We start from the raw sequence: 26,515 nt of genomic DNA, 5'->3' as shown, positions 1-26,515 counted from the left end.
GACTGTGGAGATAATCTCTTTTATAGCTGTAACCCCTCTCTCCTTGGACAGAGAGTGCTGCATTTCTGTGCCCACGTCTGCCCTGCTCATTCCTTCATGCTCTCTGCAGTCTCTGTCAGTCCTTGTGTTTTCCATCCTCTCCATTCCTATGCACACTGGTGCTATAATGTGCTTGCATTTACACTCAGCTATACACACTGCTGCACTTACACTCAGCTATACACACTGCTGTTATAATGTGCCAGCACTCACACTCAGCCACTCACACTGCTGTATAGAAAAGTTTATGTCACTGTCCTCCTGCACGGCTCTGTGATTCTCACTTCCTGATTGGTCCATGCTAAAGACACACCCCTTCCCTGCTGCTGTCATGTGACCACACAGACCTCTGACAGCAGCCCTGCTTCTCTATTTTAGCCTGTTGTACTACACTACTGCATTTTGGGGATCTGCAGTTCCATCTAGTATCTACAAACTGCTGTTGTATTTTCAGGTTTATGCCCTTACTATACATTATACTCCACATGCAGATTGCTATACTGTACAGTAAATTATAATATAACATATTCAGCTGTTTTTTAAATGTTTGTTTCATCTGTTCTACATGTTATGCAGAATAATAAATCATTATTTGGGGGTGTGGAACCAATTGTCTGCATTTCAATGACTTCTTATGGGACAATTTGCTTTGGTATAACAGTGGATTTGGATTACAAGCACAGTCCCGTAACAAATTATGCTCGTAATCCAAGGCACCACTGTAATTGAATAAATATTGGAAAAGTTGTAGTTCTAGATAGGGAGGAGGTTGTGGCCACACCTGGGCCCTGACTCTTGAGTGAGTCAAGTCAATGCTACATTAAGAATTGAGAATTTGGAAATAGTTGAGGCCATCCTGCATCGCTGGGTCAGCGAGGATACAACTGTATATTATATGAACGAGGAATCATCCCATTTGTATTAGGCAGAGGGGAGACGTCAATACAAGAGGAGGGCTCCTCAGACTTCAAGGTGAAGTTCTGCAATATGAAGGTGAGGAACAGAAAGATCTCCATCCTTGCCATTCCTTCTCCAAGGCAGATTCTCTTTCCTGTAGGAGAAAAACAAAACAAAACGTAGAATGCACTGTAGTACGAGAGGTAAATTTCTTTGTCGACAATACAGATTCATTTGCAGTTATAGTATAGGATTGCACTGAGGCGGGATTTACAGACTTTTTCCATGGCATTTTTTTATCACTTTTCTAACTGAATGTGAGTATAACCACTAAAGAGATTTTCCACGTATAAAAATAAAAAGTTATCCACATTAGTACAGTGTTTGGCCACCTCCATCAGTCCCATAGAGCTAAATAAAGCAGCAGTGCACATGCTCGACCACAGCACTATTCCAATAGTCCTTAAAGGACTCTTATTTGTGTTATCATTGTGGGTTGACAGTGCCAAGTGCCCCCAGTTACAACCCACTTATGCCTTATAGTTAAAGGAGAAGTCCGGCCAAAATAATTTTTTTATATGTTATTACTTATGGAAAGTTATACAATTTTCTAATGTACATTAATTATGGGAAATGCTCATATACTGCTATTTCCCTTAATTTAGTGTATCAGGTAGTGTTAGAATTCTCTCAGAAGCAGTGACGTCACGACGAATGGTGTAATTCCTATGGAGTGTCCAGCAGGGGGCGCTTTATATATAGAAGTCAATGAGTACCATTGACTTCTATATATAGTGCGCCCTTGCTGTGCTGGACACTCCATAGGAATTACAATGGATGTGTGTATGTAATGTAATGTACTGTACTTTGTGATTGAATACATTTATGGAATACTTTGGGGAGCAAGTGTCCTTTCTCCCCAAAGTATCCCATAAATATATTCAATGAATATATTTGCAGGGCACCGAGCAAGGAGGGAGAGAAGTGCCATATACCTCCCCCCTCCCTCCCTCCCTCGGTGCTGGGAACATATACAAAGTACTACTCCCACATTATCTGCAGATAATGGGGGAGTAGTACCTGTGCTATCCCTATGACATTGCCGCCACCGCCGCTCACACAAGGGCTGCTCTTCATGCCCCCTCCTCCGCTCCCCCTCCTCCTCCCGGCTTCAAACACTATCGCGCCACTGACTCCTCGCAGCCCGCGCCGCTGACTCCCACCCGCCCGCGCCGCTCCTCACACTATCCGGACGGCCGCCGCTCTCTGCTCCTGTATATATATATATATATATATATATATATATATATATATAGTGCCCCCTGCTGGACACTCCATAGGAATTACACCATTTGTCGTGACGTCACTGCTTCTGAGAGAATTCTAACACTTCCTGATACACTAAATTGAGGAAAATAGCAATATATGAGTATTCCCCATAATTAATGTACATTAGAAAATTGTATAACTTTCCATAAGTAACAACATATAAAAAAAATAATTTTGGCCGGACTTCTCCTTTAATCATATATATATATATATATATGGTTCATGTGCAGTGTCGGACTGGGCTATCTGAGGCCCACCAGAAGAAATGATCCTGGGGGCCCACCAATGAAGAACCAGTGAGAAATTACATGTCAGTCAGTGTTAGTGTAGGTTCTAAAGCTGGGAGCTTACGGAGGATCCTCCAGTCCTCTGGTGGGCCAGTCCGATACTGGTTGTGTACGTAACTTTTATTTTAACAACCTTCAGTACTCTCTTAGACATATAATTTTCTTACCTGTTAAAAATGGTATGAATGCTTTAGTCTTCTTAAAGGACAACTCCGGCGGGACCCCCCAAAAAAAAAAAAACACAGACACACACAGACACCATACTCACCATCCCTCCGGTGACGATCGCCACTCCATTCGGCCGCCGTCCGCCTCACCGTCACCTGCGTCCGCCGTCCAGCGATGTCTCCTTCTTCCGGGTCCATGAGAGAGAAAAGGCTGCCAGCGCGCTTGCGCACCGGCTTCCTTTTCATTGGCTGGAGCGCATCACATGGCTTCCAGCAAGCTCAGCCAATCAGGGCTGAGCAAGCTGGAAGCCATGTGATGCGCTCCAGCCAATGAAAAGGCTGCTGGTGCGCATGTGCACCAGCAGCCTTTTCTCTCCCATTCACTCTCAATGAAGACGCCGAGGAGGAAGAAGACCCGGACCGCCCCCAGCTCTGACATCACCCGACACCAGAGAAGAGGACCGTGACGACCGTAATAGGTAATGTATATATTCTTTAACTTCCGTGGGTGGGGGGTCGGGGGTCGGAAAGTGGGGGAAGGGGGCCAGACCGGGTATTTAACCACATTACAAAGTTATATAACTTTGTAATGTGTGTTAAATAAGCCAAAAAATTTTTTCGCCGGAGTTGTCCTTTAAATTGACCATTGGCATCTAAAAATCGACTTGGGTCAAACTTCTCTGGGTTTTGAAAGTATTTTGGATCATTCAAAGCTGTGTCCAATAAAGCAAACACTGTGGTGTCCTTCAAGAAGATGGACAGAATGTTAAGAAAATGGGAAGATTGACCTGTGCAAATCTGGAAGCCCTAGGGACCACGTGCATGGCCATATTATGGTTTTCTACAGCTATAGCATGCACAAGTAGCCTATGGCGCCATGTTGTAACTAGTGATGAGCGAACATGTTTGTAAATGTTCGTATGTTTGTATGAACATGCTGCTTATTGCTCATGTTCACCGATCACAAACAATTTGTTCGATGATCGGAATGGTTATAACGATCATTTTCTAACACATTTGAACATGCAAACGTTTATCTGCCGATGTACACAACTGCGCAATTTAAGCTTTGCACTTCATAATTGGTACGCATGTGTGTAGACCAAAAGGTACACAACTGCGTAATTAACACTTTGCACCTGATAATCTGTACGCGTAGACCGAAACATACGCTTCTACTGTACATTTGTTATTTGTTCTTGACTGTTCGGCGAACACGAACCAATCACGATCATTTTTTTTAATGTTTGTGTGCAGGATCCAAACCAACGATCGTGATGTTTGCTCAACACTAATTTTAACTACTTTAATTTGGCATGCTCTATCTGATGTTGTATACCACTTCCCTCTAAACAGATTGATGAAATGTGTCGTGCTATTAGTATTTATTATTCCAACTTTGGGGAGTGTGTATCCTCTGAAGATGGTGGTTTCAGCTGCTGCATGTGGAACACCTAAAGGCAAGATGTTTTCAAATCTCTGTATCTCATGAATAACAGCATCTGTATAAGGCATTTTACTACGGTCCTCCACAGACGGACATCGGTTCTGGCCAACCACATGGTCAATTTCCTTTTGGACTTTAGCTAAGGAAAATAAAGTCCTATGTGAATACATGTCCTAAATCACAGTGCTTATACCAAAATAATGATAGTACTGCACATGTCCTGTGATATATTTTTACTGTGACATGTGATATTATTAGAGATGAGCGAACCTCGAGCATGCTCAAGTCGATCCGAACCCGAACTTTTGGCATTTGATAAGCAGTGGCTGCTGAACTTGGATAAAGCTCTAAGGTTGTCTGGAAAACATGGATACAGCCAATGACTGTATCCATGATTTCCACATAGCCTTAGGGCTTTATCCAACTTCAGCAGCCACCTCTAATCAAATGTCGAAAGTGCGGGTTCGGATAGACTCAAGCATGCTCGAGGTTCGCTCATCTCTAGATATTATATAAAGACTCTTGATAATATGCTCACCAGGAATCCCAAAATTTATCCAAATGCTAAAAAAAAAGTCAATTGCAATTTTTACCTAGAACCTCTGGATACTTAAGTAAAATCCTCAGGCTGATCTTTAAAGTGGTGCTTGTTGTTTCTGTCCCGGCAAAGAAAAGGTTTTGCACAGTAACAAATAAGTTTTCAAAGTGGAACTCTGTGTTATCAATTTCCTTGTCCTGGAAGGAACACAAGAATACATTATGTTAAAATAGTTTCTGCAAATTTTTTAAAGGAAGCCTGTCACCCCGGTGAAGCCCGCCCAACTCCCCAGTGGAGCCCCTTATACTTACCCCTTCCTCAAAGTCCCGGTCCCATCCCGTCGGATGGCAAGCGCGAGATAAGTCCGACGCCCATAGAGAATGACTGCTCCAGTTATTCTCTATGGTCGTCGGGACATCTCTGGTGAGCACACGCACGGCGTCTAAGGGGGATTTTTCGGCGGCGTGACTGGGTCCGGGATCGGGACTTTGAGAGGGGGGTAAGTATAAGGGACTCCACCGGGGGGTTGGGCGGGCTTCACCCCGGCAGCTGGGGTGACAGGTTCCCTTTCAGTTGACATGGTTTGCAATACTGTAGAGCAGCTCCTTGGGCCCACCAAAAAAAAATTAATTTGGTGGTTCACTTCCATTTATAAAGAAGATGTCACCTCCACTTTGGGGCTGGCTATCGGCTGGATCTTAAATGTCCTCTATCATGTTGAGTATGGGCCTTTGGGATGAAAGTCTAGTATTCTGGGGAACCTGATTGTGCATCACTTATTGTGATCTCAGGCTTTGTTCTATTTGTGTATAGTATTGTATTGAACCTTTCTAGCCATGAAAATTAGTGGATGACAGGGTAAAATGACATCTTAAAAGGAGTGGAAAAGCATCTAATCTAAAAGCAACCATACTAATTCAGTACAACCAGTTTAGCCTCTGTCTTTTGATGACAGAGAATGCAAGTCCTTAGTCTGTAGCAACACATGTTGACTTTGCAGCTCCCTGACCACTCCTGCTCTAAGGACTGAAGGTGTTACTAACAACTCTAGTTTTTAAAGGCGTTATCCAGTGCTACAAAAACATGGCCACTTTTGCACCACTCTTGTCTCCAGATTGGGTGGGGTTTCAAACTGAGTTCCATTGAAGCTTAATTGCAAACCACACCTGAACTGGAGAAGAGTGGGGCAAAAGTGGCCATGTTTTTGTAGCGCTGAATATCCCCTTTAAAGGCAGTCTCCACTGATCTTGGTTTAACTCTTGGGTCATCATTGTCTGTGAAAGCGGAGAGTATAATGTACCCTTAAACAATTTCAATATAAAGCACCCTTAAACAATTTCAGTTTAATAAAACAAGGCCTTATCAAGGGAAAAAAATGGAACCACCATTTTCATAATTAATGGGATTCTAAGGCCCTTTTGAGTCAGTTACTTATCACCTATCCTGTGGATTGAAGATATGTGATAATCCTGGAACAACAAGATAAAGGAGAATTCCGGGCAGACAGATTTTTTTACCAAAGTTCTGAGGAGGGGGAATATGAAAAAATAACAGGCACTAACCTCCCTGGCTCAAGCGATGGTGCCCGCTTACCGCTGCTCCGATCTCCGCTGCTTAGAGATTAGAGAGAGGACCTGAGACATAACGTGTCAGGACGCTCAGCCAGTCACATCCCAGGTCCTCTTCCTAACCTGGAAGCGGTAAGTGGGCATGAGCACTAAAGCCGGGGAGGTAAGTTAATGTTTTTTCCCCCCTACCCGGTACTTTGGTAAAAAAAAAAAATGACTTTGTGAGCTGAAGCATATACATATACAGAAGCACATACAGAAAACATGACAAGATAAAACATAATACTTTTTTTTCTAAATCCTATTGATTTACTTCCCTGCTCCATCTTTATAAGAAAACAATCTATGAAATCTCTGGAGCAGTTTAGGTTTATTGTCTTCTGATGTTCCCTCACTTGGTCCATCACAAAATTTTTCAAAGACAGGAGACTCTTCTGAACTTCCTGGTCTGGTCCAGGGATATGGTGGAAAATTGTTGGAAAAGCGTTAACCAGCTAAAATGGAAAAAAAATATATATTGATAGACGACTAATATTACAGATTTTACACAGGATCATTGACTGTAAAAACATAGATTTCTACTGACCTTAGGGAAAGCACTTGCACTGGTGACTCAACTATCCAACATTTAACCTTATTAAAACAACTGAAAAAGAGAACTTTAAGTTCTGTTGCTAGAGATATGAGAAAGCTGTGATAGGAGCTCCATGTAACCTGCCACTATAAACATCTGAAAATCCCAGCGGACCAGCTTCAAACACCTGATATTGATTAACCCCATAAAGTAAAAGGGGTCATAAAGTACTTACAATCCCTAACAACCCAAGCAAATGTATGGTGATACATGTGTCTATATGTATGGTGATATGTATGGTGATATATGTGGAGATATATATATATATATATATATATATATATATATGTATAGTGATTTATTTGGTAATATATGTGGTGATATGTATGCTTATATATGGGGTGATATATGTATTAATATGTATAGTGTACAGCGCTATAAGTGGTGATATGTATAGTGATATAAGTGGTAATATATATGGTGATATATGTGGTGATATATATGGTGATATGTTTGGTGATATATGTGTTGATATCTATGGTGATATATAAGGTGATATGCATGGTGATATATGTGGTTATATGTTTGGTGATATATGTAGTGATATATATAGGGATATATAAGGTGAAATGTGGTTATATATGGTGATATATATGGTGATATTTATGGTGATATGTATAGTGATATATAAGGTGATACATGTGGTGATATGTATACTGATACATGTGGTGTTATGAATGGTGATATATGAGGTGATGTATAAGGTGATATGTATGGTGATTTATGTGGTGATATATGTGGTGATATTTATGGTAATATATGTAGTGATATGTATGGTGATATATAATGTGATATGTGGTGATATATATGTTGATATATGTGGGGATATGGATGGTGATATATGTGGTGATTTGTATGGTGAAATGTATGGTGATGTATGTGGTGATATAAGTGGTGATATATATGGTGATATAAGTGGTGATATATGTTGTGATATTTATGGTGATATATAGGGTCATATATGTGGTGATAATTATGGTGATATATGTTGTGATATATGTGGTCATATGTAAGGTGATATATGTGGTGATATGTATGGTGATATATAGTGATATGTATGGTGATATTTGTGGTGATATGTATGGTCATATATAAGGTGATATGTATGGTGATATATGTGGTGATATCTATGGTGATATATAAGGTGATATGCATGGTGATATATGTGGTTATATGTTTGGTGATATATGTAGTGATATGTATAGGAATATATGTGGTGAAATATATGGTGATATATGTGAGGATATGTATGGTGATATATGTGGTGATACCTATGGTGATATATGTGGGGATATATGGGGAGATATATGTGGTGATATATGTGGTGGTATATATATATATATATATATATATATATATATATATATATATATGGTGATATATGTGGAGATATATGCGGTGATATATGTTCTGATATATGTGGTGATATGTATGTGATATGTATGGCAATATATGTGGTGATATGTGGTTATATATGCAGTGATATGTATGGTGATATATAGTAATATGTATGGTGATATATTTGGTGATATGTAGGGTGATATATGTGGTAATATATATGTGATATGTATGGTGATAAATGTTGTGATATGTGGCTATATATGTGGTGATATGTATGGTGATATATGTGGTGATATATAAGGTGATATGTATGGAGATATATGTGGTGATATATTGAAATATATATGTGGTGATATGAATGGTGATATATGTGTTTATATATGTGATGATAGTGGTGATATGTATGGTGATATATGGGGTGATACATAGTTATATATGTGGTGATATGTATGGCAATATATGTGGTGTTATATAGTGATATGTATGGTAATATGTTTGGTGATATATATGGTGATATTTGTGGTGATATGTATGGTGATATATGCGGTGATATGTATAGTGATATATGTAGTGATATATATGCTGATATTTGTGGTGATAAATATGGTGATATATATGGTTATATATGTTGTGATATGTATGGTGATTTATACTGTGATATGTATGGTGATATATGTGGTGATATTTATGGGGATATATATGGTGATATATGTGGTGATATCTATGGTGATATATGTGGGAATTTATGGGGAGATATATTTGGTAATATATGTGGTGGTATGTTTGGTGATATATGTGGTTATATGTTTGGTGATATATGTAGTGATATATAGTGATATATGTGGTGAAATGTGGTTATATATGGTGCTATATATGCTGATATTTATGGTGATATGTATAGTGATATATAAGGTGATATATGTGGTGATATGAATACTGATACATGTGTTGTTATGAATGGTGATATATGTGGTGATGTATAAGGTGATATGTATGGTGATAAATGTGGTCATATGTATGGTGAGATATGTAGTTATATGCATGGTGATATATGATGTGATATATGTGGTGATATGTATGGTGATTTATGTGGTGGTATATGTAGTGATATGTATGGTGATATATAATGTGATATGTGGTGATATATATGTTGATATATGTGTTGATATGGATGGTGAAATGTATGGTGATATATGTGGCGAAATAAGGGGTGATATGTATAATGATGCATGTGGTGATATAAGTGGTGATGTATGTGTTGATATGTATGGTGATTTGTATGGTTTTATATGTGTTGATATATATGGTGATATATGCGGAGATATATGTGGTGATATGAATGATGATATATGTGGTGATATATGTGGAGATATATGTGGTGGGATGTATGGTGATATATGTCGTGATACATGTGGTGATATGTAAGGTGATATATGTGGTGATGTGTGGTTATATATGTGGTGATATGTATGGTGATATATAGTGATATGTATGGTGATATATGTGCTGATATGTATGGTCATATATAAGGTGATATGTATGGTGATATATGTGGTAATATATAGAAATATATATGTAGTGATATGAATGGTGATATATGTGGTGATATATGGTTATATATGTGGTCATGTGTATGGCGATATATGTGGTGTTATATAGTTATGTCTATGGTGATATATGTTGTGATATGTATGGGGATTTATATTGTGATATGTATGGTGGTATGTATGGTCATATATGTGGTTATATTTATGGTGATATATGTAAGGATATGTATGGGCCCCCCCTCCTTTTTATTATTAAAATGTATATGTTGTAGGTTGGTATGATCCTGTTCTCTCTCCCTCCCCCCCCCCCCCCCCCCCCTCTTTTCCAGTCAGGTTGTAAATGGTCTTACCTTTCCAGACGATTCCAGTATCCAGGTAGAACTCGGTCTTCTGATGATGATTGGCTGGAAGGATTCGAGCGGGAGATTTAAGGCTAAATTTAGATCGGGAGAACAGCTTCTGATTGGTCAGCACCTGAAAGCGGGAAAGAAGAAAGATTATTTAAGTGTCGCCTCTTCAGTGCTGCTCATTCTGTGAGAGAACTAGTGAGAGAAGCAGCACTGTGTGGAGGATTCAGAAGAGTGAAGCGTGAGGCGTATCCTGTGATCTAACGGGGGTCGGTGTTCAGTTTACCAGGGTACCAGTCTCAGTATCCATCGTCACTATGCAGGGGTGTCGTGAGTCTGCCGACTGCTGCAAGATGGAAGAGCTCCTGTCAGCGCTGATTCGTCAGGCGAAAGGTGTGGGAGGAGAAGCATGGCTGAGACGCTGCCTACAGGACCCAGAGCCAGAGCGGGAAGTGGCATCAGAGCAGGAAGAGGCAGGACCTTCTACCCGGGTTATTTGCTGTATCTTACCTCCCAGGGAGCCTTTGCAGGGACAGAGTGAGGATGCTGGGACCAGCAACAGCCAGCAGGAGCGGAGTGGTAGGGGGGAGCGCCCGGCAAAGCGGAGGAGGAGTAGTAAAAGAGCTGCTCATACTCCCCTCCCGCCGGCCCCCTCCGGCAGTTCCAGGAGCCACTCAGGTCGGAGGTGGGATCGTCATCACAGCGGGGATTCTCACAGAAGCCGCCGCAGCTCGGCTGGGCTGGATGGTCAGACACCGCAGCAGGAAGCAGGACCATCAGCTGTGGGTGAGAACATCAATGTGCCTGTCAGTGGTGTCAGCATGTCTGAGTTATTAGCTAATGATATGGTGAAGCAGTTCTGTGTAGCGGTAGCTCAAGGTCTGTCAAATACTTCACCGCTATTGAATGTGTGGAGTGGTGTCAGTAATGCCCCTCCGGTGAACTTGCCTCCTAGTATGCATGAGCGCTCTGGGTCTAAAGTGATGCCAGTGACTGATAAGAGTGCTGGAGTAGCAGAAGTATGTGTAAAAGAGGCTCTTGCCTGCGAGGTTTCCCCACTAGGATTTAATTTACAACCTAGTGTCAAAGATAAGATATGGCGAGGCGACTTCATTGAATTGCTATCTTTACTGCCTTCTAAAGAGGTTTCCTTTAAGAAAGCAGATGATAAATCTGAGGATGACAAAAAGAAGGCGCCTCGCACTATATTTAACTGGTTACAAGCTTATTGTATTTACTGTGCAGTTTTGGCAGAAAAGCGCCCTGAGCTTTGTGGTCAATTATTTCAGCATTTAGATAATATTCTGGAGGCATACCGCAGTTTCGGCGGTATGTCTTGGTTTTACTTCGATGAAATGTTCAGGCAAAAGTTGGCTGTGCACCCCACTTTAAAGTGGGGAAATAAGGATGTGGGCCTATGGCTCAGCTTAATGCTACCACAGCGCAATTTCTCAACTAAACCTGCATCAACATCTCAGGGCGCTTTTCGCAAAGGGACTTGTTTTGCCTTTAATGAAGGATCATGTAAATTTGCATCAAACTGTAGATACAAACACGAATGTTCCTTTTGCGGTGGGCAGCATGGAATGGCCCGTTGCTTCAAAAAGGCAGCGCAGTCAGGTCATGGACAGCTCACTACAAAGGAACTTATGGCAAAAAGCCTGGACGCCGGTGAACTTAGCAAAAATGCAACCGTATCTAGACCGGTATCCAGATCGACTGAAGGCTGAGCTAATTACTGTCGGTTTTGTTGAAGGTTTTCGGGTACCTCAGTTTACTGGGTCCGGTTGCATAATTGTTGAGAATTTAAAATCGGTATTGCTGAATAAGGAGGTTGTAAGGGAAAAGATTTTAAAAGAGGTTCAGGAGGGTAGGGTGGCGGGACCTTTTTCCTGCCCCCCCCTTCGAGAATTTCCGAATTTCTCCGCTGGGGTTGATCCCAAAAAAGGAACCTAACTCATACAGATTAATACATCATTTATCTTACCCTTCGAAACTGTCCTTAAATGATGAAGCAGATAAGTCACTGGCATCTGTGTCCTATGCTACATTGGAAGATGCAGTTAAAGTGCTTCGTGTTTTTGGTGTTGGTGCATTGTTAGCTAAATCGGATATTAAGTCTGCTTTTAGATTGTTGCCAGTGCATCCTCTAGGTTTCAACTCGTTAGGTTTTTGTTTTGATGATCAATTTTACTTTGACTGTTGTTTGCCCATGGGCTTTACATTATCATGTTATTATTTTGAGCCGTTTGCCACTTTTCTGCACTGGGTTGTGCAGGACGGTGCACCTGAAGGTGCCATAGTGCATTACTTAGACGATTTTTTATTTATTGGTAATGCTCATTCGTCAGCTTGTGCGGACCTCTTGGCACGCTTTCAATTTATAGCGGCTGAGTTTGGTATCCCATTAGCTGAAGAAAAGACTGTCGTGCCTTGTCATTGTCTCGAGTTTTTAGGCATTACAAATAGACACATTGAACATGGAATTACGTTTGCCTGCAGAAAAGTTGCATTGGAGAAGTTACTTAGGAAGATTAAAGTTACGTTAAGAGAGTTGCAAGTGGTTCTGGGGTTGTTGGCATTTACAGTTAGAGTTATTCCAATGGGCCGTATCTTTTCTAAACGTCTGTATGCAGCGACTAGAGGTTTGAAATCACCCCATGCTCACATACGTCTCACTAAACCTCTTAAAGAGGATTTGAGCATGTGGTTAGAATTCATTAACTCATTTAATGGACATTCTGTATTTCAACCTGAATTTGTTGAAGCAAGCGCTTTATCCTTGTTTACGGATGCTGCAGGTGCCTATGGCTATGGTGCATTCTATGATGGTCAATGGTCAGCGGAGGCATGGCCTGAGAGTTGGGTTCAGTCTGGTGTCTGTAAGAACATAGTCTTATTAGAATTATTTCCTGTACTTGTTGCAATTGTTGTGTGGGGAAAGGAATTTCGTAACAAGAGAATTCTGCTCAAATCAGATAACAAAGGAGTCATATATGCTATTAATTGTCTATCGTCAAAGTCAGACTTAGTAGTGAAGTTGTTAAGACATATTGTGTTACATTGTATGTCTTGTAATATATGGTTGAAGGCTCTGCATTTAAAAGGTATTAACAATAATATAGCTGATGCTTTATCCCGTGGTCAGTTCACAGAATTCCGGAGACTGGCGCCAGGAGCAGACAGTGTGGGACAGCCATGCCCGGAACATCTGTGGTCCCTGATCTGGGAGTGACAGCGCAGCTGATTAAGGGTTCTTTAGCCCAGTCTACATGGGCTGCATATACAGCCGCATGGTCTCGCTGGAAAGTTTTCTGTGGAAGTCTGGGAGTGCAATATTTGCAATGGGATGCTTGGTTAACACTGTCATTTGTTAACGTACTGATCTCTGAAAAAATGTCTTATTCTGCCATTTGCAAAATATTGTCAGGAGTGTCTTTCTTTTTAAAATTGTTTGGTTTTCGCAGTGTTAGTGAGTTTTTTGTGGTAAAGCAGTTATTAAAGGGTTATAAGAGAGGTGTGGTGCAGGCGGATGTTAGACGTCCGTTGACAATGGATATTTTAATTAAGATTCATGATATTTTACCTTCAATCTGTTATTCTAATTACGAAGTGATTTTATTCCGTGCTTTGTTCACATTAGCGTTTTTTGGTGCCTTTAGGTTAGGCGAGTTGGTGGCTAACAGTAAAATAGTGCCAGCTGGTTTATGGCATTCAGATATAAAGTTGTCGGCGGATTCTTTGTCCATTTTAGTCAGGAAGTCTAAAACGGATCAATTAGGTAGGGGTGCTTGGGTGAGCATAAATGCCTTTAGTGGTTTGTCCGGTTTTGTTGATGTCTGAATATTTGGCCCTTCGCCCTGCCATTCCTGGTAATTTATTTGTGCATGCTGACTTGTCATTTGTTACACGATTTCAGTTCAACAGAATTCTGAAATTGTGTATGGTAAAATTAGGTCTGGCCGGATTCCGCTTCACTAGCCATTCATTCCGGATTGGGGACTGAAGCGGCCTCTTTAGGTATGAATGAGCAGCTTATGAAAAGATTAGGGAGGTGGGATTCAAATTGTTTTAAGTTATATATCCGTCCAGGTCTAGTTCTCAGTTAATATTCTTTTCTTTTACAGGTCCTAAGATGAATATATGGATCATTGGACATTCCTTTGTGCGTTGGGCTTCTAAGAGAGCTAGGGAGCGCTCATATGGGGAGAACTTGGGTCTGGATCCTGCTAAGTTTGAAATCTAGTGGTCTGGATAAAGTGGGCTGTGTTGGAGGGAGCTATATCGCATACTGCGCAGGCTTGCTGCATCATTGCCTCCTCCTGATCTGCTTATCTTGCATGTAGGAGGCAATGATTTGGGAAAAATTAAAACGTTAGAATTACTCTTGGATATGAAGCGAGATCTGGCCTTGTTTAACTGTTTGTTTCAGGATTGTGTGATAGTGTTCTATGACATTGTCCCATGATTGGAATGGATTGACAAAGGTGTATCTTATTTAGACAAAATACGTAAAAGGGTTAACCACACCATTAGTAAGTTTATTCCGTCTATTGGTGGTTTTTCATTCAGACATGTTCAGTTAGAAGGCTTTGTGCCTGGCTTGTATAGAGAAGATTTAGTGCATTTGTCTGCAATTGGTTATGATATTTTAAATACCGACTTTCAGAGTATCATCGAACAGGGTGCTGTGGCACGGTGGGCGGTGGGGCCTGGACATTAATGTCCAGGCGGTTGGGACATTGTCGCCCTGCTAAATGCGGGGCGGGCATGGAGTTTGCTGTTAGGATGTTACAGGGTTTTATGGTTTTAATATTTAGTTTATTTATTTATTTATTATATATTTAATGGTACCTAACAGTCTTATTAAAGTATACCCTTATTAAAGTGCCACGGCCATTTTTATGCAACATTGGTGTCCTCGTTCTTTGGGGGGATGGGGCCTGCATTTCCGTGTGGTCATATATGTGGTGATATATGTGGTTATATGTATGGTGAAATATGTGGAGATATATGTGGTGATATGTATGGGGATATATGTGGTGATATGTATGGTGATATATGTGATGATATATGGAAATATATACGTGGTGATATATATGGTGATATATGTGGTTATATAAGTGGTGATGTAAGAGTGGTGATATGTATGGTGATATATGAAGTGATACATGGATATATATGTGATATGTATGGTGATATAAATGATAATATATATGGTGATATGTATGGTGATGTATGTGGTTATATGTATGGTGAAATATGTGGTGATATGTGTGGTAATATAAGTGGTGATATATATGGTGATATGAATGATTAAATATATATATATATAGTGTGTGTGTGTGGTTATATGTATGGTAATATATGTGGTGATATGTATGGTGATATATAAGGTGATACTGTATGTGTTGTGATATATGTGGTGATATATAATGATATAATTGGTGAAATGTGGTGATATGTATAGTGATATAAGTGGTAATATATATTGTGATATATGTGGAGATATATTTGGTGATATGTTTGGTGATATATGTGTTTATATGTATGGTGATATATAAGGTGATATGCATGGTGATATATGTGGTTATATGTTTGGTGATATATGTAGTGATATGTATAGTGATATATGTGGTGAAATGTGGTTATATATGGTGATATTTATGGTGATATGTATGGTGATGTATGTAATGATATAAGTGGTGATATATATGGTGATATAATTTGTGAAATATATGGTGATATAAGTGGTGATATATGTTGTGATATATATGGTCATATATATGCTGATATATGTTGTGATATATATGGTGATATGTATGGTGATATAAAAGGCTATATGTATGGTAATATATGTGTTGATATGAATGGTGATATAAATGATAATATATATAAGGGATATGTATGGCAATGTATGTGGTTATATGTATGGTGATATATGTGGTGATATGTGTGGTAATATAAGTGGTGATATATATGGTGATATATGTGGTTATATGTTTGGTAATATATGTGGTGATATGTATGGTGATATATAAGGTGATATGAATTGTGATATATAAGGTGATATGAATTGTGATATATGTGGTGATATGTATAATGATATAAGTGGTGGTATGTATGGTTATATAGGTGTATATATGTATGGTGATATATGTGTTTATATGTATGGTGATATGTATGGTGATATATGTGGTTATATATATATAGTGATTTGTTTGGTAATATATGTGGTGATATGTATGCTTATATATGGGGTGATATACGTATTTATATGTATAGTGTACAGCGCTATAAGTGGTGATATGTATAGTGATATAAGTAGTAATATAAATGGTGATATATATGGTGATATGTTTGGTGATATATGTGGTGATATGTATGGTGAGATATGTTTATATATGCATGGTGATATATGATGTGATATATGTGGTGATATGTATGGTGATTTATGTGGTAATATATGTGGTGATATTTATGGTAATATATGTAGTGATATGTATGGTGATATATTATGTGATAAGTGGTGATATATATGTTGATAAATGTGGTGATATGGATGGTGATATATGTGGTGATATGTATGGTGATGTATGTGGTGATATAAGTGGTGATATATATGGTGATATAAGTGGTGATATATATGGTGATATAAGTGGTGATATATGTTGTGATATTTATGGTGATATACATGGTTATATATGTGGTGATAATTATGGTGATATACGTTGTGATATATGTGGTCATATGTAAGGTGATAAATGTGGTGATATGTATGGTGATATATAGTGATATATATGGTAATATTTGTGGTAATATGTATGGTGATATATGCGGTGATATTTGGTGATATGTATGGTGATATATGTGGTGATATGCAAATTGATATATGTGGTGATATATATGGTGATATATGTTGTCATATGTATGGGGATTTATATTGTGATATGTATGGTGGTATGTGTGGTCATATGTGTGGTGATATTTATGGTGATATATATGAGGATATGTATGGTGATATATGTGGTGATATCTTTGGTGATATATGTGGGGATATATGGGGAGATATATGTTCTGATATATGTGGTGATATGTATGTGATATGTATGGCGATATGTGTGGTGATATGTGGTTATATATGGGGTGATATGCATGGTGATATATAGTAATATGTATGGTGATATATTTGGTGATATGTAAGGTGATATATGTGGAGATATGTATGGTGATATATGTTGTGATATGTGGTTATATATATGGTGATATGTATAGTGATATATGTGGTGATATGAATGGTGATATATGTAGTGATATATATGCTTATATATGTGGTGATATATATGGTGATATGTATGGTGATATACACTCACCGGCCACTTTATTAGGTACAACTGTCCATTGTACGTTACCACTTAATTTCTAATCAGCCAATCACATGGCGGCAACTCAGTGCATTTAAGCATGTTGTAGTCATGGTCAAGTCAATCTCCTGCAGTTCAAACCGAGCATCAGTATGGGGAAGAAAGGTGATTTGAGTGCCTTTGAACGTGGCATGGTTGTTGGTGCCAGAAGGGCTGGTCTGAGTATTTCAGAAACTGCTGATCTACTGGGATTTTCACGCACAACCATCTCTAGGGTTTACAGAGAATGGTCCAAAAAAGAAAAAACATCCAGTGAGCCGCAGTTCTGTGGGCGGAAATGCCATGTTGATGCCAGAGGTCAGAGGAGAATGGGCAGACTGGTTCGAGCTGATAGAAAGGCAACAGTGACTCAAATAGCCAACCGTTACAACCAAGGTAGGCAGAAGAGCATCTCTGAACGCACAGTACGTCCAACTTTGAGGCAGATGGGCTACAGCAGCAGAAGACCACACCGGGTGCCACTCCTTTCAGCTAAGAACAGGAAACTGAGGCTACAATTTGTACAAGCTCATCGAAATTGGACAGTAGAAGATTGGAAAAACGTTGCCTGGTCTGATGAGTCTCGATTTCTGCTGCGACATTCGGATGGTAGGGTCAGAATTTGGCGTCAACAACATGAAAGCATGGATCCATCCTGCCTTGTATCAACGGTTCAGGCTGGTGGTGGTGGTGTCATGGTGTGGGGAATATTTTCTTGGCACTCTTTGGGCCCCTTGGTACCAATTGAGCATCGTTGCAACGCCACAGCCTACCTGAGTATTGTTGCTGACCATGTCCATCCCTTTATGACCACAATGTACCCAACATCTGATGGCTACTTTCAGCAGGATAATGCGCCATGTCATAAAGCTAGAATCATCTCAGACTGGTTTCTTGAACATGACAATGAGTTCACTGTACTCAAATGGCCTCCACAGTCACCAGATCTCAATCCAATAGAGCATCTTTGGGATGTGGTGGAACGGGAGATTCGCATCATGGATGTGCAGCCGACAAATCTGCGGCAACTGTGTGATGCCATCATGTCAATATGGACCAAAATCTCTGAGGAATGCTTCCAGCACCTTGTTGAATCTATGCCACGAAGAATTGAGGCAGTTCTGAAGGCAAAAGGGGGTCCAACCCGTTACAAGCATGGTGTACCTAATAAAGTGGCCGGTGAGTGTAAATGGCTTTTTGTATGATAATATATGTGGTGATATGTATGCTGATATATGTGGTGATATATATGGTTATATGTATGGTAATATAAATGGCTATATGTATGGTAATATATGTGGTGATATGTATGGTGATATAAATGATAATATATATAGGGATATGTATGGTGATGTATGTGGTTATATGTATGGTGATATATGTGGTGATATGTGTGGTAATATAAGTGGTGATATATGTGGGGATATATGTGGTTATATGTTTGGTAATATATGTCTTGATATGTATGGTGATATATAAGGCGATATGTATTGTGATATATGTGGTGATATGTATAATGATATAAGTGGTGATATGTATGGTGATATAGGTGTATATATGTATGGTGATATATGTGTTTATATGTATGGTGATATGTATGGTGATGTATGTGGTTTTATATATATATATATATATAGTGATTTGTTTGGTAATATATGTGGTGATATGTATGCTTATATATGGGTTGATATAAGTATTGATATGTATAGTCTACAGCGCTATAAGTGGTGATATGTAAAGTGATATAAGTGGTAATATATATGGTGATATATGTGGTGATATGTATACTGATACATGTGGTGTTATGAATGGTGATATATGTGGTGATGTATAAGGTGATATGTATGGTGATATATGTGGTGATATGTATTGTGAGATATGTAGTCAGGCTCGGACTGGGCCACCGGGGGCCGGGGGATCCCCCGGAGGGCCCTCCCCCCCTTAAAGGGCCCAGAGCTAGAGGTGGGCCTCATGTTCAGGATCTCCCTATAATCGGTAGATTTAGGGGCCCTCTGCTGCCTTCCACACTGCTCTAATGATGAAAGAATGGCAGCAGGGCCCCTTCTTTCACACAACAACTGTAAACTCATGGGCCCCCCTCCCCCTGTACTGTAAGTGGAACGGTCCGGTCTTGATCAGCTTCGGGAGTGTCTCTCTTCCTGCCTGTCAGGAGCCCATATGTGGCAGCAGGAACACGGAGAAAGCTGAAGAGAGAAGCAGCAGCAGGGCCCCCTCCATCCTCCTGCAGTCATGTCTCCCCCTCCTGCTGCCATGTGTGGAGTCGGTGCCGGGGAGAAGGGGGAGGGCTGCAGCCTGCACGGAAGAGGAGACAGTGAAGATGGAGACTAATGGACCCCTGGATCTTCCTGCATAAATGGTCAGTGTGTGTGAGTGAGGGTATATAAGTCAGTGTGTGTGAGGGTATATAAGTCAGTGTGTGTGAGGGTATATAAGTCAGTGTGTGTGAGGGTATATAAGTCAGTGTGAGTGAGGGTATATAAGTCAGTGTGTGTGAGGGTATATAAGTCAGTGTGTGTGAGTGTATATAAGTCAGTGTGAGTGAGGGTATATAAGTCAGTGTGAGTGAGTGTATATAAGTCAGTGTGAGTGAGGGTATATAAGTCAGTGTGAGTGAGCGTATATAAGTCAGTGTGTGTGAGGGTATATAAGTCAGTGTGTGTGTGAGGGTATATAAGTCAGTGTGTGTGAGGGTATATAAGTCAGTGTGTGTGAGTGTATATAAGTCAGTGTGAGTGAGTGTATATAAGTCAGTGTGAGTGAGTGTATATAAGTCAGTGTGAGTGAGGGTATATAAGTCAGTGTGAGTGAGTGTATATAAGTCAGTGTGTGTGTGAGGGTATATAAGTCAGTGTGTGTGAGTGTATATAAGTCAGTGTGTGTGTGAGGGTATATAAGTCAGTGTGTGTGTGAGGGTATATAAGTCAGTGTGTGTGAGGGTATATAAGTCAGTGTGTGTGAGTGTATATAAGTCAGTGTGTGTGAGTGTATATAAGTCAGTGTGAGTGAGGGTATATAAGTCAGTGTGTGTGAGGGTATATAAGTCAGTGTGTGTGAGGGTATATAAGTCAGTGTGAGTGAGTGTATATAAGTCAGTGTGAGTGAGTGTATATAAGTCAGTGTGAGTGAGGGTATATAAGTCAGTGTGTGTGAGGGTATATAAGTCAGTGTGTGTGAGTGTATATAAGTCAGTGTGAGTGAGGGTATATAAGTCAGTGTGAGTGAGTGTATATAAGTCAGTGTGAGTGAGGGTATATAAGTCAGTGTGAGTGAGCGTATATAAGTCAGTGTGTGTGAGGGTATATAAGTCAGTGTGTGTGAGTGTATATAAGTCAGTGTGTGTGTGAGGGTATATAAGTCAGTGTGTGTGAGGGTATATAAGTCAGTGTGTGTGAGTGTATATAAGTCAGTGTGTGTGTGAGGGTATATAAGTCAGTGTGTGTGTGAGGGTATATAAGTCAGTGTGTGTGAGTGTATATAAGTCAGTGTGTGTGTGAGGGTATATAAGTCAGTGTGTGTGTGAGGGTATATAAGTCAGTGTGTGTGAGGGTATATAAGTCAGTGTGTGTGAGTGTATATAAGTCAGTGTGTGTGAGGGTATATAAGTCAGTGTGTGTGTGTGTGTGAGGGTATATAAGTCAGTGTGTGTGAGGGTATATAAGTCAGTGTGTGTGAGTGTATATAAGTTGTGTATATAAGTCAGTGTGTGTGAGGGTATATAAGTCAGTGTGTGTGAGGGTATATGTCAGTGTGTGTGAGGGTATATAAGTCAGTGTGTGTGAGGGTATATAAGTCAGTGTGTGTGAGGGTATATAAGTCAGTGTGTGTGAGTTAGGGCTGGGCGATTAATCAAATTAATTTGATTAATTCGCCTAGATTTTAAGAATCGATTTCAATCTCTTTGAAAATCGTAAATTCAATTTTCAAATTAAAGAAAAAAATACCCTCTGACCTGCAGGGGGGAGCAGTGGCCCTCTGGGCAAGCTGCTCCTCCTGTAGGTCAGAGCGGGACCGCACGCCAGCACCCAGAGGACCAACGCCGCCCACTTATTAGTGAGCCCCACAGCCCGCCCGATGCGTCAGTGTGTCCGCTATCCTCCCCTCCCTCGGAGCGTAAGTGTGCCCCGCAGCCTGTCCGGAGTATCAATGACATCCCCCCACGACACGGCTTGACAGAGCCCCTACCCCCCCTAGCTGCCCGGAGTGTGAGTGCGCACCGATACACCCGCCCGGAACAGCGTCTCAGTGCACCCCCCTCCTGTTCCCATCTGGAGTGCCAGTGCAAGTCCCCGTACCGTTCCTGCCCTCAGCACGGCCTGGCGTCCAGTATTATTAGGGTCCCAGCATGCAGTGTGTTATAGCTGTGCCCCCTCCCCATAGTCATATCTGTCCACAGTCTGTGCCCACCCCTACTACCACTCCCAATCCTGCCCTACTACGACCCCCAATACTGCTCCCACTACCATTGCTACTATTACCCCCACTCCTGATACTACTACTACTCCCCTTATCTACTACTACACAATCTTCTATGCTTCTGTTACTACATCCCTTATCCACTATGCCTCTACTACTACACCCATCATAATTATAAATAAATAAATAAATAAATAAAATAAAATAAAAAATCGAGATTTAAATCGAGAAAAAAAAAAAAAAATCAAGATTTTATTTTTTGCCCATATCGCCCAGCCCTAGTGTGAGTGTTTGTACATGTATATCATGTGTCTGTTCATGTTCTTTCTATGTGTGTGTGTGTGTGTGTGTGTGTGTGTAATCTGCTTGTGTCTGTTTGTTGGTCTTGGTGTGTTTGCATGTTTGTGTCTGTGTTATGTGCCTGTCTGTGTGTGTGCAAATCTATTATGTATACAGTGTATATTATGTAGTGTGTAGTTCTATAGATGTTTAGAGACATATACAGAGAGAGAGAGACAGAAATAGTAGGCTCTCTACAAGTTTTCTATAGATTTTATTTAAAATGTATGCAGTATGAATGTGGACCGTACATATAAGCTTTGGGCTGCGTTCACACTACGTATATTTCAGTCAGTATATGTATATTTCAGTCAGTATTGCAACCAAAACCAGGAGTGGATAAAAAACACAGAAAGGATATAATGGCAAATATTTGCTGTTATTTTAGAACAACGGCTGTTATATTGAAATAATGGCCGTTATTTACTGTTATATGGCGGCCATCCACTCAATTTCAACATTGTGTGAACAGATCCTTTCTGTGTTTTTAATTCACTCCTGGTTTTGGTTGCAATACTGACTGAAATATACTGACTGAAATATACGTAGTGTGAACCCAGCCTAAAGGGGTACTCCGGGCCATCTGTTTAATCCGTGTACGGCCGGGGAGGGGGGGGGGGAAACAGAAGGCTCCGGTAACTTACCCCCCGATTCCAGCGCTGGCTCCCGGATCGCGCCGCCCTGTTCTCCCGTCCCGCGGCCGCTTCCTGGTGAGAGCTTCGGCATGAGACTTGACGTCTCAAGGCAGCTCAGCCATTCAGCGGTCATAGCTGGCAGCTATGACAGAAACCTACAGAAACGATTGTGACTGACAGTGGGCTATGTCGCTGGTCACATACACTGCTGAATGCAATGTTGCTGTACTAAGGTTAAAGGTTTGGCGATGGTTATGTAACTGTATGTAGGGTGGGCCCCTAGGATCAATTTCCCTGGTGGGCCCAAGGTACCCCAGTCCGACACTGTATGTAGTTATATGCATGGTGATATATGATGTGATATATGTGGTGATATATGATGTGATATATATGTGGTGATATGTATGGTGATTTATGTGGTGATATATGTTGTGATATTTATGGTAATATATGTAGTGATATGTATGGTGATATATAATGTGATATGTGGTGATATATATGATAATATATGTGGTGATATGGATGGTGTTATATGTGGTGATATGTATGGTGATGTATGTGGTTTTATAAGTGGTAAAATATATGGTGATATAAGTGGTGATATATATGGTGATATATGTTGTGATATTTATGGTGATATATATGGTCATATATGTGGTGATAATTATGGTGATATATGTTGTGATATATGTGGTCATATGTAAGGTGATAAATGTGGTCATATGTAAGGTGATATAGTGATATATATGGTGATATTTGTGGTGATATGTATGGTGACATATGTGGTGGTATATGAAAATATATACGTGGTGATATGAATGGTGATATATGTTGTTATATATGTGGTGATATAAGTGGTGATATGTATGGTAATATATGTGGTGATATGTAAGGAGATATATGTGGTGATATGTATGGTGATATATGTTGTTATATGTGGATATATATGTGGTGATATGTATGGTGATATATGTGGTGATATATGTAGTGATATATATGCTGATATATGTGGTGATATATAGTGATATGTATGGTGATATAAATGGCTATATGTATGGTAATATATGTGGTGATATGTATGGTGATATAAATGATAATATATATGGGGATATGTATGGTGATGTATGTAATTATATGTATGGTGATATATGTGGTGATATGTGTGGTAATATAAGTGGTGATATATATGGTGATATATGTGGTTATATGTTTGGTAATATATGTGGTGATATGTATGATGATACATAAGGTGCTATGTATTGTGATATATGTGGTGATATGTATAATGATATAAGTGGTGATATGTGTGGTGATATAGGTGTATATATGTATGGTGATATATGTATTTATATGTATGATGATATGTATGGTGATATATGTGGTTATATATATATATATATATATATATATATATATATATAGTGATTTGTTTGGTAATATGTGGTGATATGTATGCTTATGTATGGGGTGATATAGGTATTGATATGTATAGTGTACAGCGCTATAAGTGGTGATATGTATAGTGATATAAGTGGTAATATATATGGTGATATATGTGGTGATATATATGGTGATATGTTTGGTGATATATGTGTTGATATCTATGGTAATATATAAGGTGATATGCATGGTGATATATGTGGTTATATGTTTGGTGATATATGTAGTGATATGTATAGGGATATATGTGGTGAAATGTGGTTATATATGGTGATATATATGGTGATATTTATGGTGATATGTATAGTGATATATAAGGTTATATATGTGGTGATATGTATACTGATACATGTGGTGTTATGAATGGTTATATATGGTAATGTATAAGGTGATATGTATGGTGATATATGTGGTGATATGTATGGTGAGATATGTAGTTATATGCATGGTGATATATGATGAAATATATGTGGTGATATGTATGGTGATTTATGTGGTGATATATGTAGTGATATTTATGGCAATATATGTAGTGATATGTATGGTGATATTAAATGTGATATGTGGTGATATATATGTTGATATATGTGCTGATATGTCTGGTGATATGTATGGTGATATGTATGGTGATGTATGTGGTGATATAAGTGGTGATATATATGGTGATATAAGTGGTGATATATGTTGTGATATTTATGATGTTATATAGGGTCATATATGTGGTGATAATTATGGTGATATATGTTGTGATATATGTGGTCATATGTAAGGTGATATAAGTGGGTGATATGTATGGTGATATATAGTGACATGTATGGTGATATTTGTGGTGATATGTATGGTCATATATGAGATGATATGTATGATGATATATGTGGTGATATATGAAAATATATACGTGGTGATATGTATGGTGATATATGTGGTGATACATGGTTATATATGTGGTAATATGTATAGCGATATAGGTTGTGTTATATAGTTATATGTATGGTGATATGTTTGGTGATATATGGTAATATTTGTGGTGATATGTATTGTAATATATGCGATGATATGTATGGTGATATATGTGGTGATATATGTGGTGATATGCATAGTGATATATGTGGTGATATATGTTGTGATATGTATGGGGATTTATATTGTGATATGTATGGTCATATATGTGTTGATATTTATGCTTATATATGTGAGGATATGTATGGTAATATATGTGGTGATATCTATGGTGATATATGTGGCGATATATGTGGAGATATATGTGGTGATAAATGTGGTGGTATATATATGCTTATATATGTGGTGATATATGTGGTGATATATGTGGAGATATATGTGTTGATATCTGTTCTGATATATGTGGTTATATGTATGTGATATGTATGGTGATATATGTGGTGATATGTGGCTATATATGCGGTGATATGCATGGTGATATATAGTAATATGTATGGTGATATATGTGGTGATATGTATGTGATATGTATGGTGATATATGTTGTGATATGTTGTTATATATATGGTGATATGTATGATGATATATGTGGTGATATGAATGGTGATATATGTAGTGATATGTATGCTGATATATGTGGTGATATATATGGTGATATGTATGGTGATATAAATGGCTATATGTATGGTAATATATGTGGTGATATGTATTGTGATATAAATGATAATATATATGGGGATATGTATGGTGATGTAAGTGGTTATATGTATGGTGATATATGTGGTGATATGTGTGGTAATATAAGTGGTGATATATATGGGGATATATGTGGTTATATGTTTGGTAATATATGTCTTGATATGTATGGTGATATATAAGGTGATATGTATTGTGATATATGTGGTGATATGTATAATGATATAAGTGGTGATATGTATGGTGATATAGGTGTATATATGTATGGTGATATATGTGTTTATATGTATGGTGATATGTATGGTGATATATGTGGTTATATGTATGGTGACATGTATGGTGATATATTTGGTTATATATATATATATATATATATATAGTGATTTGTTTGGTAATATATGTGGTGATATGTATGCTTATATATGGGGTGATATAAGTATTGATATGTATAGTGTACAGCGCTATAAGT

General features: G+C 39.0%; 1 protein-coding gene across 1 annotated transcript in view; it reads right to left on the bottom strand.

Annotated features, from left to right (window-relative positions):
- Positions 1-640: 640 nt before the first annotated feature.
- Positions 641-26,515, bottom strand: part of LOC138766092 (cytochrome P450 2B4-like) — a 106,737-nt gene continuing 80,862 nt past the window's right edge. Inside the window, exons 6-10 of the mRNA XM_069943429.1 lie at positions 4,760-4,901; positions 4,118-4,305; positions 3,360-3,463; positions 2,720-2,757; positions 641-1,090 (exon numbers count right to left, since the gene is read on the bottom strand). Of these exons, the coding sequence (XP_069799530.1) occupies positions 909-1,090; positions 2,720-2,757; positions 3,360-3,463; positions 4,118-4,305; positions 4,760-4,901 (654 nt within the window). The 3' untranslated portion in view covers positions 641-908. The remainder of the gene's footprint in view (positions 1,091-2,719; positions 2,758-3,359; positions 3,464-4,117; positions 4,306-4,759; positions 4,902-26,515) is intronic.

Source organism: Dendropsophus ebraccatus, chromosome 10 (assembly GCF_027789765.1).
Source record: "Dendropsophus ebraccatus isolate aDenEbr1 chromosome 10, aDenEbr1.pat, whole genome shotgun sequence".
In the NCBI taxonomy this organism is placed as follows: Eukaryota; Metazoa; Chordata; class Amphibia; order Anura; family Hylidae; genus Dendropsophus; species Dendropsophus ebraccatus.
This window is presented reverse-complemented; position numbering and strand designations above follow the sequence as displayed.